Source organism: Nicotiana tabacum, chromosome 16 (genome assembly GCF_000715075.1).
Source record: "Nicotiana tabacum cultivar K326 chromosome 16, ASM71507v2, whole genome shotgun sequence".
NCBI lineage: Eukaryota > Viridiplantae > Streptophyta > Magnoliopsida > Solanales > Solanaceae > Nicotiana > Nicotiana tabacum.
The window spans coordinates 79,580,982-79,596,907 of NC_134095.1; the positions used below are offsets into that span (position 1 = coordinate 79,580,982).

The 15,926-nt window shown below is 37.9% G+C and overlaps 1 protein-coding gene and 1 pseudogene across 1 annotated transcript; one reads left to right on the forward strand and one right to left on the reverse strand.

The window, feature by feature from the left end:
• The first annotated feature begins 437 nt into the window (after positions 1-437).
• Positions 438-2,184, forward strand: LOC107814832 (G-type lectin S-receptor-like serine/threonine-protein kinase B120; annotated as a pseudogene).
• Positions 1,811-7,172, reverse strand: LOC107814835 (pentatricopeptide repeat-containing protein At3g09040, mitochondrial). Its single transcript, XM_016640307.2, has 2 exons — positions 3,099-7,172; positions 1,811-2,210 (listed from the first exon to the last, which is right to left on the reverse strand). The coding sequence occupies exon 1, from the start codon at positions 6,680-6,682 to the stop codon at positions 3,569-3,571; it is 3,114 nt and encodes a 1,037-aa protein (XP_016495793.2). The 5' UTR covers positions 6,683-7,172; the 3' UTR covers positions 1,811-2,210; positions 3,099-3,568.
• Between the last annotated feature and the right edge of the window lie 8,754 nt (positions 7,173-15,926).

Sequence of the window (15,926 nt, forward strand, 5' to 3'; positions counted from 1 at the left end):
TTAGTGTTAGTATGATATCTTTTTATTCATAGATTGCTATTACTACCTAGCTTTTAACTGTTATCTTGGCTTCGGTTTTCTTTCTATCTTATTGTTGTTCCTACTTGTTGTCATTCTTTTTAATCTCTCTCTTTAGCCAAGGGTCTATCGGAAATAGCCTCTCTGCCCTTCCAGGGTAGGAGTAAGGTTGCATACATCTTACTCTCCCCAGACCCCACTTATAGGAACTCACTGGTTTTTTTGTTGTTGTTTTCTATGATCACGAAGGTTAGTAGTCTGCCTATGTTATCCATCTCTAATAATTTGATGGATTCACATTCTAGATTTTTTAAATGATAATGATGTATGGGCCAACTTGCGCACACTTAAACTATTTCACCAGGCACATGCTTACTTTCACAGATATCAGGAAATTATGCTCACCAAAGCTTAGATAAATGGGAATAAATCAGCTAGTAGTTTTTTTCCTTCTACTGGAATTTGAACCTGAGACATCATGTTTGTTGCATCACATTTAGGCTTCATGTTTTATTTTATATTTTTATATCGAGTTGCCTTTTGTTATGCAGATAAGAGAAGGCAAATGGGAGCCCGTATTGCAATTATCCTTTCAGCAACAGTAGGCCTAATTCTTATTGGTTACACTCTATATATATTGAAGATCAGAAAAAGAGGTAAAACGCATTCAAGTTTTACAGATCTTAAGCGATTCAGAGGCACAACTTTTTGCTACCTTTTGGAGACAATTTTTTTATTTTTACTAGCTTTTATCAGGCATTGGGAGTTTAATCCCTTCTTGCAGAGGAAGGATAGCTTCAAAACACACTTCAGTAGCAAATTTGCTTCATAAAAGTTTTACTCAAGGTAGCAGTTCAGAGTTACCAGTTTTCAGCTTCAAGTACATAGAAACTGCTACTAAAAACTTTTGCCCTCGAAATAAACTTGGAGAGGGGGGATTTGGACCTGTTTACAAGGTATCACGTGCGTGTTTTAATCATCCTTCAGCAGAAAAAACATATTTGCTTATAAGTTGAAGTCGTGTGTGATTCATATATAGGGGGTATTAACAAATGGACAAGAGGTTGCTATAAAAAGACTTTCAAGGAGCTCAGGACAAGGCATAGAGGAGTTCAAAAATGAGGTTACACTAATTTCCAGACTTCAACACAGAAACTTAGTCAAATTGATGGGCTTTTGCATTCATGGGGAGGAAAAGTTGCTCATCTATGAATACATGTCCAACCGAAGCTTAGATGTTTTCATCTTCGGTGAGCTAATTAAGAAGAGTAATAGTTTTCTTGATGAATGATGGTTACTGAGTTGAGAATCCAAAGCAACAAAATTTCTGTCATTAATTTGTGTGCTGGGCAGGATCAAGATCAGATGATAAGGCGGCGTTGAGCTGGAATCAACGATATAGCATCATTGAAGGGATTGCTAGAGGGCTTCTTCATCTGCATCGTGATTCACGACTAAAAGTCATTCACAGAGATCTCAAGGCAAGCAATATTCTCTTAGATGAACATATGAATCCCAAAATCTCAGATTTTGGAATGGCTAGGATTTTTGGAGGGAAGCAAACTATAGCAAATACCAACAGGATTGCTGGTACCTAGTAAGTATTGTTCATCGCAGAGAAATTCAATTGAACTAAATTGTACTTCCCCCACACCATGGTCGTGTCTTAATTATATATATTTATGTGCCAAATGTCATGACCTGAAAGAGTATTAAGTTTCCGTGCTCCAATGCAGTGGTTACATGTCCCCTGAATATGCAATAAAGGAATGTTTTCTGAGAAGTTGGATGTCTTCAGCTTTGGTGTCATATTGTTAGAGATTATTAGCAGTAAAAGAAACAACAGCTTTTCTCACTCCAAAGACTCTCTCAACCTCCTGGAACATGTAAAAAACTGGAAGGATATTTCATTTTCTCATATTTAAATATTCTTCTATTCCATACTACTAGTTCACCTGACAGAACTAATTAAAAGTGAAACATCAATGAATTTAGGCATGGCAACTTTGGAATGAAGGGAAGATACTGGATTTACCGGATCCAAGGGTGGCCGGTTCACTTGAAAAACCACAAGTTGTTAGATGCATCGTTGTGGGCTTGCTTTGTGTGCAAGAACATGCAAATGATAGGCCAAATACAGCTAATTGTTTCCACGCTCTGCAATGACACAATTCTTCCTTCGCCTAAGCAACCTGCATATAGCAAAGACGGAAATGCTGATGATTCAAATTTTTCACCTTGCTCCAGAAATTCTTTTTCTATTCAAATGTTGAAGGACGTTAACTTTAATATATCTGCTAACTGCTAAGCTTCTTTATCTGTTTGGGACCCTCAATGTGATTACCATCCTTGTCCTTGTCCAAGTTTGAATCCTAATTTTTTTAGACCGTAGGCTGTGATCAATCTCCCAGAATGTGGTCATTTATGTTTGTGGGAAAATGCATTTGATGTCAGTTTCTTCTAGTGATTTTTATATCCAAGGATCACATGGCGTATTCCTTGGTGATGGTCTTGTCCAATTGTGAAGAACAATCAAGGTGTAAGTAGTTTGCAGCTTCCAGTTTGATATTTATTGGACTTGCCTGTTTGGCTATTCTATTGCCATGATGTTGGTTAATTGCATATCTTGAATGTCGACTGACTGACGCAAATTCATATAAAGAAATCTAGGGCAATGAGAGATTAAAAAGAAAGATAATATAAACATAGGCTGAAAAAGAAAGTAATCAACTATCAAAATTTTAGGTCTTTTGATTATTTTCCTCCTGTCGAGAACTATAGGGGAGGGTTATCGGCATCCTTTTTTTTGGTTAAGTCAATGATTTCATTAATTTTATGTCAAGATGGTGTCAAAGGAATGCAGAATGAGGGTGTATGAACTCCAGTTGTGTTTCAAAAGATGAATCTTATCTTTACACCAAATGTATAGATGAAACAAAAAAGATATTTTTATAGATAGGTTCCAGTCATGAAGATAGCACTATAGCCTTACTGACTAATGTGACCAATTTATTCTGGAGAACGTATCATAAAGACAAGAAAATAAGACCACTTGTTAGCAGGTAATAGCTGTAACTTACAGAAAGTTAAGCAAGGATTTTGGTAGTGCAGACGTTCAAAATTCTTCAAGATAATCAGTTAGAGAGGTTCATCACTTTGAGCAGGATTTTGAAGCCATATTTGTGTCCATAACTTGTCTGTTAAATATTAAAATAAGATTCAGAACCTTGCGAGCCGTATTGTTCCTTTGTCATGAACCAAGAAATTTTGTTGAACGAAAATAACATTTGAACCCTTAAAGCCAACACTCAAGGAACTATCCTTCAGGACAGGTCTTCAGCCAACCAATGGGAGAACTTCATCATAGATTCTCAGTATCAGAGCTTGTCTAGTGAACATTTCATGGGTTTAAGCGCGGACTGGTGACATTTTAAATGAAGCATAAGAAAGCATCCAGTTCGCCAAGAGGGAGAAAACACCCAGTTCCGCCAAGAGGATCACTAGGATAGCTCTGCTTGAGTCTATCTAACATAGATCCTTGGGTCTTCGATTACTCTTGAGATGAAGATAAAATGGACTCAAGCTCATCACTATCCCTTACAGATCCTATATCAAAAAAATAGACTTCATCTTTCATTAATGCAGTCAAATCTTTCAAAAGTACATGAATTTCACCAGCACGCGGATGAAATTTATCCCCTGCAACAAACATATTTGTTTTCTGTCCCACTATAATCCAACTGCAGCCAGGGGGCTTCCTCACTCCTTTCTCTTTCATTTCCTTCCTTAAGGAGTTAACCCCACACCAATTGCCTGATGAAGCATATATATTAGATAGCAGTACGTATGAAGAAGAATTTTGGGGTTCCAACTCAATAAGCTTTTCAGCAGCCTTCTGCCCCCTTATATCATCCCCATGGATTTTGCAAGCACCAAGGTAAGCAGACCAAATCATAGCATCTGGTTCAAAATCTAATCTCTCAATAAACTCCTCTGCCTCTTTGAGATTACCCCAACGACCAAGCAGATCAACCATGCAGGCACAGTGATCTACTCGTGGCTGAACATCATAGCGGCTAGTCATATCCTTGAAGATTTGACGACCTTCAGATACCATTCCTGCATGGCTACAAGCAGTGAGAACCCCAAGGAATGTGATATCATCAGGCTTCACAGATGCTCTCTTCATTTCTTCAAAGATTTTCAGTGCATCTTCCGCAAAACCATTTTTTGCAAAGCCAACTATCATAGAATTCCAAGAGATAACGTCTTTTTTGCTCACCATTTCACTAAATACTTGCACTGAACTTTTAACATCCCCACATTTAGCATACATATCTATTAGGGAGCTAGCGGTCAATTCATCTGTGTCAAAACCAGTATGGAAAATGAGAGAGTGGATTTTCCTGCCATCCTGCATAGAAGCCAAGGTCGAACATGCTTTTAGGACACTAGCAAAAGTTGCCTGGTCTGGCATGACATTAAACTTGCGCATTTCCTGATAACCAAGCAAAGCTTCCTCACAGCAGTCATTCTGAATATTGCTAGATATCATAGCAGTCCATAGAACTGGGCTCTTTAGTTTTGTAAACTCTGAGAAAAGCAATCTCGCATCTTCTAATCTTCCGGAGTTATAATATATGCCTATCAAAGAGATTGCCAAGAATTCATCGTCATATGAAAACCCAAGCTTTAAAATGAAAGAGTGCAGTTGCCTCCCAAGCATGTAAACCTGGCCACTACATGCGTCAAGAATACTAGCAAATGTCACCTCTGAAGGTCTTAGTCCTTCAACAAGCATATTCTGGAATAAATGCACCGCGTAATTAATATTTGTCTGAGAATAACCAGATATTAAAGCATTAGTTGACACCACGCTTCGATCAGGAAGGCAAAAGAAAACCTCACTGGCAGAAGTTACATTACCACACTTGCAATACAGGTCAACAAGGGAACTTCCAGCAAAAAGGCCACTTTCTAGGCCATATTTCACCAGCAGGGAATGAACTTGTTTCCCTTTATTGAGATCTTGTATATTGGCACAGGCACTGAGTACGCTAGCCAAACATGCCTCATCAGGAACAACTCTCTCCAATACCATTTTTTGGAACATGATAAAAGCCTCTTCTTCTTCTTCTTGCTGAACATATCCAACTATTATCGCATTCCAAGAAATATTATCTCGAGTTAGCATTTGCTCAAACTGCCGCCTGGCGTCACCTAGAGCACCACATTTGGCATACATGTCTATTACAGCATTTCCGACAAATAAATTAGATGCAAATTTATTCTTAATGATAATAGAATGAAGCTGCTGCCCCATTTCCACATCTTCCAAACAAGCACATGCACTCAGTATGCTAGTGTAAGTATATTCATCAGTTTCAAAACTAGAAAGTCTCATATTCCTGAATAACTTGACAACTTCACAAGCACTGCCGTTCTGTGCATAACCTGCAAGCAATGCGTTCCACAACACTTCATTTTTCTCTCTTAAGCTGTTAAATACTTCACTTGCAGCTTCCATCTTTTGACATTTGGCATACATATTAATCAAAGAACTACCTACGTAGACGTTGGATTCTAGTCCCTGCTTAACTGCCAAAGCATGAACCTGTAAGCCAAGGGACAGATTTGCAACGCTTGCAATTGCACTGAAAACACTTCCCAAGGTAGAACGTGTGGGTCGAATGCTAGCTTTAATCATGTCCTGGAAAAACTGTATAGCTTCCACCTCTTTCCCTCCCTTGGCATGCCCTGAAATCATCACATTCCATGCCACAACATTCGGACTAGCCATCTGCGAAAACAACTGATGAGCGTCATGAAGCCTTCCCAATCCCACACATGCATTTATGATGGTCACGGATGCCACTTGATCCGGCACACACCCTCGTTCCTGCATCTCCTCAAAAACTTCCATCGCTTTTTCAGGTAAACCTACTTTTACATAAGCAGAAATCATTGCAGTCCAAGAAACATTGTCCGGCTCCACCACCCCATCAAAGATCCTCCGAGCATCGATCAAATAACCACATTTTGCATACATATCAATAAGAGAACCTTCAGTGAAGGAATCAAACTCAAACCCTGTTTTCATCACACTACAATGCACTTGTTTCCCAAGCTCAACATCCACTAGCCTAGCACATGCGGATAAAACAATAGCATAACTAAACTGATTCGGCCATACACCAATATTCCACATTGACCCAAAAGCTTCTACGACATTCTCTAACAACCCATGTCTCGAATACATCAACAAAATCGAATTCCAAGCCGTGCTATCCTTGTTTTCGAGCCCAAAAAATGTTTTCTCAGCCGAAACCATGTCTCCACATTTGGCGTATAAATCCACAATGGCATTCCCCAGATGTCCTTGTGATGCAATCCCATGTTTCAGGCTTTGCACATGGATGGTTTTGCAAGCTTTCGATGCACATGCTGCTTTCTGGGGAAATTCGTCGAACACATGGCGGGACTGAAGTTTTTTGCATTCCTGGTGGCAAATTTTCAGGAGATTGTTGTAAAGAAGAATACTTGGAGATGATAGGGGGTTTGGGCTTTCAATTCGGGGCTGTGTCGCCGAGAATTTGCAACGGTTATGGAGAAGCAGAGAATGTTTTCTGAGAGGGAAAAGCTTAAGAGAGGTTCTGTGACGCATCGACTCGGTTACGAGTCGGACAGAAATTTGTTTGGGCCGTTTTGGCGGGTTAATATATGTATAGAAAAAGTCTCACTACAATAATTACCAGGTCACTTCACAATTTACTATTACTACAGATAATTTATCTGTAATCAGTTTTACATAATTTGATAGTAGTGAGAATATTAAAAAAGTTAAAACTCTTCTTTAACGTTTTGTCTCGCACACAATGAAATTCTCCTATATTAAGTTCTAAGCTTTTACATAATCTGATAAGAGTAATTAACTTCCTCGAGCAGCACTTGTTCTTGCTGATAAGGACAAATAATTTTAAGAGCTGTATCTCAAGATGTGTGATGTAGATAACATAACCTAAATACAAGAATTAGTGACAGTTGCTACAACTCGAACCCATGACCTATAGGTTACACGAAGACAAATTTATCGTTACACTAAAGCTGTCCTTCATCTCAGTGAACACACTAAAACAAGTTTTGTACGATTACTCCATAGGAGATAAAATAATGAGCTGAAGTCTTAATTAAATTTCAACGACCATATTTGGTGAGCATTTGAAGCATCCGTCTTTATTATGAGCCGTGGCCAAAAAATTTGGATCTCTATTGTTACGTGTTTTCCTTCAGGGTCATGGTAATTGGTATCTCCAGCAAGTCAACAGCAACACCATTATTGTTCCACCTACCGTTTGATTTAATTCATTCTAAATAGCATATAGTATTTGAATTTGGAATGAAAGAAGCAGATTGGTTCTTTATTGTTTTACAGAATGTTTTCTTAAAAGTTACTTATATGAAAATTGTGTCCGGGTAAAATTGGAAGCAATGTCTGCCCCGATTCCCCGATGAAAGGGGAACGCGGATCCGCAAGTTGTAATCAGGGCCAGAGACCCATCGTATCGAGACCCAGAAAGGATGAACAATATATCCGACATCGGATACGGTTAAGCAACGCACCCCGGACCAAGTGTAACTTCTAGACCTCGGGAGATGCGGTGGACAGTTATACACAACTGATAGGGGGCTGTAATAATCGCCCTCGACCGGGCATTACGACGCGCATCTCGTTCAGAATCAACTATGGATCAATAATTACAGGAGAAAAGAAGATTTTTACCTTTTTAGACTTGTACTAGGACTAAAATTCTCTTATTATATAAAGGGAATTTTTTTTTTGATTAGACACATTGTAACATGCAATTCAAAGCAATAAAAGTTTATTTTTACTTTCTAGCTATTGTTAAGAACTTTTCTCACTTGTTCTGTTCTTCATTCACGCTGGGCTCGAACCGAGGATCCAATCGAGGACGAGGTTACTGTTCAATCTAAGATCAGGCGTGGTCACAATATTGTGATTGGTTTGATCTTTTATTTCTTCTTTAATTCATTTATCTGCTATTCTTAGTTGTTCGTGTTAAATTAAACCACGAATCCTTTAAGCCGTGTACAAATTTAATTGTTACCCAATTTTGGGGTAAACAGTTTGGCACCCACCGTGAGGCTAAGGATAATAGTGGTGATTTTATACGAATCTCCATAACACACCATATTTTATTCTTGTTCTTTGAAATCTTAATTCCAGGTCAGTCTAAAAATGTCAAACTCTCAGTCTGCTCACTTGAACGTTGACACTGAGTCAGGCCATCATGATGAAAATAATAATATGGTCCCTAGTAATAATGTACTTCTCACCGATCCCAACGGCGTCCTAGCCGCCGACCCGGCTGATGCTAACTCACAGGTGGCCATCAACGTCAATTTGCCAACTGATCCCGAAAACAGTATTTTCGGAGAACCCCGACCGACAACTCGAGAAGCGCCTGAAGGTGAAGGTGATGGGGTGAGCCTACGGCTAATTTTCGAAATGTTACAAGCGCAACAAGCGGCAATAGCACATTTGTAGAATCAGAGCCATGCCCCCAACAGGGTGGAACTCGAACAATCCTGAAAAAGCACACGCAGAGACAAACAAATTACCAAGAGACCAGGGGAAGCCAAGCCCGAGGTAATTTTCGAGGTGATGAAGATGCTTGAGGCATTGACCAAACGGGTGGAATCAAGCGAGATAAAAACTGAGGCCAACGATAAAAAGGTAAAAACATACAACTCCAAGGCCGATTAGATCCCAGGGGCACCCCCGATATTAAAGGGATCGGACTCCAAAATATTTATCCAGGAGCCCTTTCCTCCAAGCACGTCACCAAAGCCGATCCCAAAAAGGTTTCATATGCCTGACATTCCCAAATATAAAGGGACCACAGATCTGAATGAGCAAATGACCTCCTATACATGCGCGGTCAAAGAAAACGATTTGGAAGATGATGAAATTGAGTCAGTGTTACTGAAGAATTTTGGGGAAACTTTGTTCAAGAGAGTGATGATATGGTATCATAACTTACCTCCCAATTCTATTGACTCATTTGCTATGTTTGCAGATGCTTTCGTAAAGGTTCATGCTGGGGCCATCAAGGTCGAAACCAGAAAGTCAGATCTTTTCAAGGTCAAACAAAGGGACAACGAGATACTCAGAGAGTTCGTGTCGAGATTCCAGATGGAACGAATGGACATACCACCAGTTGCAGATGATTAGGACGTTCAGGCATTCACTCAAAGGGTCAACCCCTAAAGTTTTGTGGCCTCCCAACAATTAAAATAAAATTTGATAGAGTACCCAGCGGTAACTTGGGCCCACGTCCACAACAGGTACCGGTTGATGATCAGGGTAGAAGACGACCAGCTCGAGGCCCCATTTGGATCTGTTTACCCCCATCAGGACTAATGATAGATCTAAGAGAGATATTGATCAAGAGCCAAGATCGGTACGAGACCGATACCAACCATACAACGCAGACCGAAGGGGAAATGGATTTGGGCGCCACCCCAAGAGGAACGAGAAGACAAGCGATCGAGGACCTAGTAGCCGAGGTTTGATGAGTAAGAATGGTTTCGACATGTCGCTCAGGAGTAAGCAGGCACCAAGATTATCGGAATACAACTTCAATGTAGGCGCTACAAGCATCGTGTTGTCCATAAGGGGCATCAAAGAGACCAAGTGGCCTTGATCATTGCAGTCCGACCCAACCCAGAGAGACCCTAACTTGATGTGCATGTATCATGGCACTCACGGTCATAGGACCGATGATTACCGGTAGCTAAAAGAAGAAGTTGCTCGACTATGCAACAATGGACACCTTCGAGAGTTCATAAGTGAACGAGCTAAAAATCACTTCAAGAATAGGGACGCCCTCAAACAGGCCGAACAAGAGGAACATCAGCACATGGTTAACATGATCACTGGTGGGGTCGAAGTCCCACAAGGACCAATGATAAAGCAAACTAAAGTATCAATTATTAGGGAAAAATGGACTCGGGATTATGTTTCGGAGGGAGCCATTTCATTCAGCGATGAAGATGTTGAGGGCACCGTATAACCTTACAATGACACACTATTAATATCTGTACTTATCAATAAATCTTGGCTTACACGTATGTTTATTGATCCAGGTAGCTCGGCCAACATCATTAGATCGAGGTTCATAGAGCAATTAGGGTTACATGATCAAATCACACTGATAGTCTGGGTATTGAATGATTCAACATGGCATGAGAGACCATGAAATGAGAGATAACTCTACCAGTAAACACTACCGGAACAATCCAAGAAATGATGTTCTACGTAATCAAAGGGGATATGAGGTATAATGCCCTATTTGGAAGGATATGGGTCCACAACATGAGTGCGGTACCCTCGACCTTGCACCAGGCGTTGAAATTTCCCACACCGGGAGGAATCAAAATGGTCTACGGAGAACAGTCGCACGCAAGGAAGATGTTTGTTGTCGACGAGGTAATCCCGACGCTTGCGATTTCAACATCAAGGAGAACGGAATCGACTAAAAATGAAGAGATTAAATAGAAATCACTGATACTGACCTCAGCCGAATCGGAGAAATAGGAAGAACGAGGAGCAAACGATGAGGACGATTACGGCATCCTGAGATCATTCATAGCTCTTGATGACACTCATGCCACCAAATAGACAGTTGAAGAGTTAGAGCAAGTCATATTAATCGAGCATCTGTCGGATCGAAAGGTATACCTGGGCACGGGGTTAAACTCAGAGCTCAAGAAAAACTTATTGATTTTCTTAAAGTTAACGCCGATTATTTCGCTTGGTCCTATATTGACATGACAGGTATCCCATCGGAGGTAATCACTCACAAACTGAGTTTGGACCCTAAATTCCATCCGGTTAAGCAGAAGAGGAGACCACAATCCGAGATCAAGGATGCGTTCTTCAAAGATGAGGTATCTAAACTTCTAAAAATAGGATCCATTCGGGAAGTTAAATACTCGGATTGGTTAGCTAACGTAGTGGTAGTTCCTAAAAAAGGAAATAAACTAAGGATGCGTGTGGATTCTAAAGACCTAAGTAAAGCATGCCCAAAGGATTCGTTCCCTTTGCCTAACATCGATCGAATAATCGACGCGACGGCCAGGCACGAGATACTCAGTTTTCTCGACGCCTACTCCGGGTACAACCAAATTCGAATGCACCCAGACGATCAAGAAAAAACTTTTTTCATAAGCAAATTCGGCACCTACTACTATAACGTAATGCTGTTTGGATTAAAGAACATCAGTGCCACCTACCAACGCCTAGTAAACCGGATGTTCTAAGAAAAAATAGGGAAATCAATGAAAATTTATATTGATGATATGTTAATCAAGTCCCTGCGAAAAGAGAACCATTTGAAACATTTGCAAGAAACCTTCGACATACTAAGGAAATACAACATGAAGCTAAACCCGAGGAAGTGCGCATTCGGGGTTGGTTCGGGTAAATTCCTAGGATTCATGGTATCCTATCAGGGGATATATATCAACCCCGATAAAATAAAGGTCATGATAACAACACGATAAGGGATTCAAGAATTACTAAAGAAAAACAAGAAAAATCAAGAAACGTGCGAAAGCTAAAAGAAAATAGGGAAACAAAAAAGAGGACAAAAATTAAATATAGATTAAACTCAAGAAAGTTTTTCTTGAATTCAAGAAATCTATTCTTAAATTTGAATCCTAACAACAATAATTAGCTAACGAAAAATTAACCTCCTTTGATATAGAATTAAAAATAAGAGATAGATTGTGAAGCCCGACGCTTTAGAATAACAAGAACAAAAATAAGCCTAAACCTATCACCTTTTTTGAATAACTAGAAGTGATCTAGGATTTCGAAGAATTCATCTTACCACCTTAAGTTGAGTCTTTAAGGTTGAAAAATAAACCCAGGAGTAGCCACACACAAGAGTGCAAGAAAAATCTCACAATTTTTATTGATATTGTCTATAATAATCTATGTCTAAAAACAAAGAAGACACCCTTTTATATAGGTAATGGGTCACGAAATTGAGCCTAAAAATAAAGAAATAAAGTCCTAAACTACTTTGGACAACAAGTCCAACTATCTTATGAAAAGAAAAATACTAGGAAGCAAAAAACCAAGTTATTTTTGAAAAGTAATTCCAACAATCTTAGGAAAAGGAAAGCATAACCTTAACTAACTACAAAAGCAATAAATATAGTCCCAAAATATATGAAAATAAGTTCCAAATCAATCTTGGATAGAATCTTGGAAATCTTGAAGGAAATTTGCAAGCAACTGGCGCCAACTTGCACTCAACATCTAGGATGCCTATTGTACCCTTCTTGGACATCAAGTAAGTCCTTTTTATGTTATAAAAAATATGACTTAATGTAGGACTTCATGGGCTACAAGTTTGGACAAATTTTAGATGCCAAATTGGTCTAAAAGTGGACTGACTAGGACCTTCTTCAAACGATGTCTCTTGGGATTCAATCATCCTCTTCTTGGACGTAAATTTAGGCCATAAAACAATTGTAACACCTAGCCAATTCACATTTTTTATCCTGAAGCTCTTCCTCCCAATTAACAACTTCTTTATATGCACTTGAAGTCTAATGACCTTATTTTACAATTCTTTAGCTTGACATCTTGTTAAAGGCACTCTTTGAAATTCCAAAGCTTCATCCTTGTTCTTGAATAGAGTTGATCTTCCTAGAATGCTATCATTTCCCTCGTCTTGAAGAAAATGCGTTCTCGAATTTTGATCTTGCAAGAAAAAGAAGTCACGCACTAGTAAATGACATCTACTAATCTGAAAAATGGTAGGAATAAAACAAGATAGTGATCATGTATCCACTTAACCCAATTAAGCCTAATAGGTGTAAGTACTCCCTTATAAAGCATATATAATGAAATTTGCAATGCGATCTTGTCAATAAGGTAGTCCAACCATGTGCATGCCAAGAAAATTACAAAATATTGACCATGCATCCATTTAATACAAGTATCTCTACCACATTTATCAAATAAGATACTTTTATGGTATAGCCAAGTATTTACAATTACAAATTTCATGGATTCTTCTACATGTAAGTTATTCAAAGAAGCACATACATTCTCAAGAAGGTTAGAAGAACCCATAATTCCCAAAATAAAAGTTTCAATACATTCAAGCTCATGATTATAAATTTTTCAAATAATATTCTCAACATCAAAGGATTCTAAACAATTGCTCAAACTGTAACAGAAAGAGTCATAGATAAGCTCATGAAAGAATATCCGATCACTAATGTCACAATCATCATGCATAACCTCTTTACTAGTAGCAAATAATTTTACAAGCTCACAATCAATATGACTAGAAGAATGACTTTCCATCACACAACAAAACTCACATTCTAGCAATTTATCACATGAAAACTCATTAGACACTTGAATAAGAGAAGAAAGAACATCTAACTCATTAGCAAGCCTCTTCTAATAAATTTTTTGCCTCTTTGCACCAAGTTGGAATACATGATCTATGTCATACTGAATTTCAAAAGGCAGTAAACTACTCTTGTACTTGAACTTAGATATTATAGTTAATGACTTGATATGCATCAAAATATCATCATCCACAAATATAATAAAGTCACCAACATAAGAAATAAGAGTATAGTTCATTACCCCAAAAATGCCCTAGGTGTTCTAGAAAGGCCAAGGATTCGAACAAACTAATTATACATACCATACTTGGACTTATTTACCAATGAAACATCATTACCTTATATTATTTTATGCAATGACTCCAGCGTAGTAATGCTTTTAGGGAACTCCATTTCATAAACCTGCAAATAAGGATCAAAACAGTCCAAAGGTTTAATAACAAATAAATTAACCAAACTTTTATCTTCCACCATCAAGCAAAAATTGATTTTGCCAAATTCATCTTGGAATCCAATTGGATCCTTTGCCACCATATCTTGCACCTCGCCTCTCCTTTTGGAAGGTCTTTCAACATGTGACTGCACAAAATTACAAGAATTAAAACAAGAAAGAGTTAATGGGTTAGGAAATAAAGAACATTTTTTGTTACTTACACTCTCTTTAGCTTTTATTAGAAGACTAACATTTTCCTCACCCTTCGCCTCTTTTCTCTCACTAAAGTTTTCTTTTTTTCTTTGCTCAAACCTTTTTTTTCTCACTCTCGACCTTACAAATTTTTCTATCTCATGGACTTCTCCCTTTTCTTTTCTCTCAAGTTCACTCTTTTCTTCACTTGACATCCCACTCTCTTCACTCAACATAACATCTCCTTTTTCCTCTCTTGGAATGTCAACATGCATTCCATTACTCCTCTCATTATTTTCTCTCTCATATTTTTTCATATTCTCTTTAAAAGTCTTTTCATTTTCACAAATTTGTGAGAGAATCAAAGGCCCAAGAATAAGTTTCTTCCCATTAACCTCAAAAGAATATCTATTTTTTTTTCATGTTATATGAAACTATTCTATAGATATACCATGGCTTTCCCAATAAAATATGATAATTATTCATGGGAATTACATCACACCAGATCACATCCTCATACCTTCCAATAGGGAATAGTAATAACACTCTTTTATCTAACTTTACTCCTCTCAACATGTATGTTTCAGTATTCTCAACACAAGACACGTTCAATTTCTCAACCATATAAGTGCTAATTGAGTTATATCCAAACTCCTTGTCAATTCTAAGGGTACAAATCGAAGATATCACTTTAGCTCTTATTTGAAAAATAACTTTACCATCATCTTCCTTCTATTCAGTGTATTGTAAGTGTAACTTTTCATGTTGTTGAGTTACAACTCGCATCCTTTCTTGATAACTACATATTTGAGACATCTTGAGAAAAAGTTTAAAAGAAATATGTATCTCTTAAATTTGACTTTTCCCTTTAATGCTCTCACCTCTCTTACCTTTTTCCACTCAAGTAATCCTTGGTCGTTAATCTTTAGATTTATTAATAACCTTATTAGTTCCAACCCTTAGTGGTAAGAATAGGATCTAGAAAAAGAAAAGAAAAGTGAAGGACCAAACCTAGGAAGAATAGAAATTGGTTAGTAGGAAAAAAAAGAAAGAATTTAGGAAACCCAAAACCCACAAGAATAAGGAAAGAAGTTACTTTAATCTTCAAGAACTAGGATCCCCTCATCTTGTTTCCTTTCTTGACTTGGAAACCAAATAATATTTAAATTCTAAAAATAATAATGAGCAATAACGCTTTTTTTGGTTTGATTTTCGTGTTTAATTTTTTTTGTTTTGCTCAAGAACCTCCCAAGATTATCAAGATTGAAATCTTGAATAGCCTGGTCTCATACCACTTGATAACAACACGATAGGGGATTCAAGAATTAGGAAAGAAAAACAAGAAAAATCAAGAAACGTGTGGAAGCTAAAAGAAAATAGGGAATTGAAAAAGAGGACAAACTTAAAGATAGATTGAATTCAAGAAAGAGTTTCTTGAATTCAGGAAGTCTATTCTTGAAGTTGAATCCTAAGAATAACAATTAGATAACGAAGAACTAATTGCCTTTGATAGAGAATTAAAAACAAAAGATAGATTGTGAAACACGACCTTTTAGAATAACAACAACAACAACAACAACAATAAACCTAAACCTATCACCTTTTTTGAATACCTAGAAGTGATTTAGGATTTCGAAGAATTCATCTTACCACCTTAAGTTGAGTCTTGAAGGTTGAACAATAAATCCAAGAGTAGCCACACACAAGAGTGCAAGAAAAATTCCACAATTTTTTTATATTGTCTATAATTATCTATGTCTAAAAACAAAGAAGACACCCCTTTTGTATAGGTAAGGGGTCACAAAATTGAGCCTAAAAATAAGGA

Bases quoted from the DNA above. Each gene is read 5' to 3' on its own strand.
- LOC107814835 (XM_016640307.2), bottom strand. From the start codon at position 6,682: ATGCGTCACAGAACCTCTCTTAAGCTTTTCCCTCTCAGAAAACATTCT.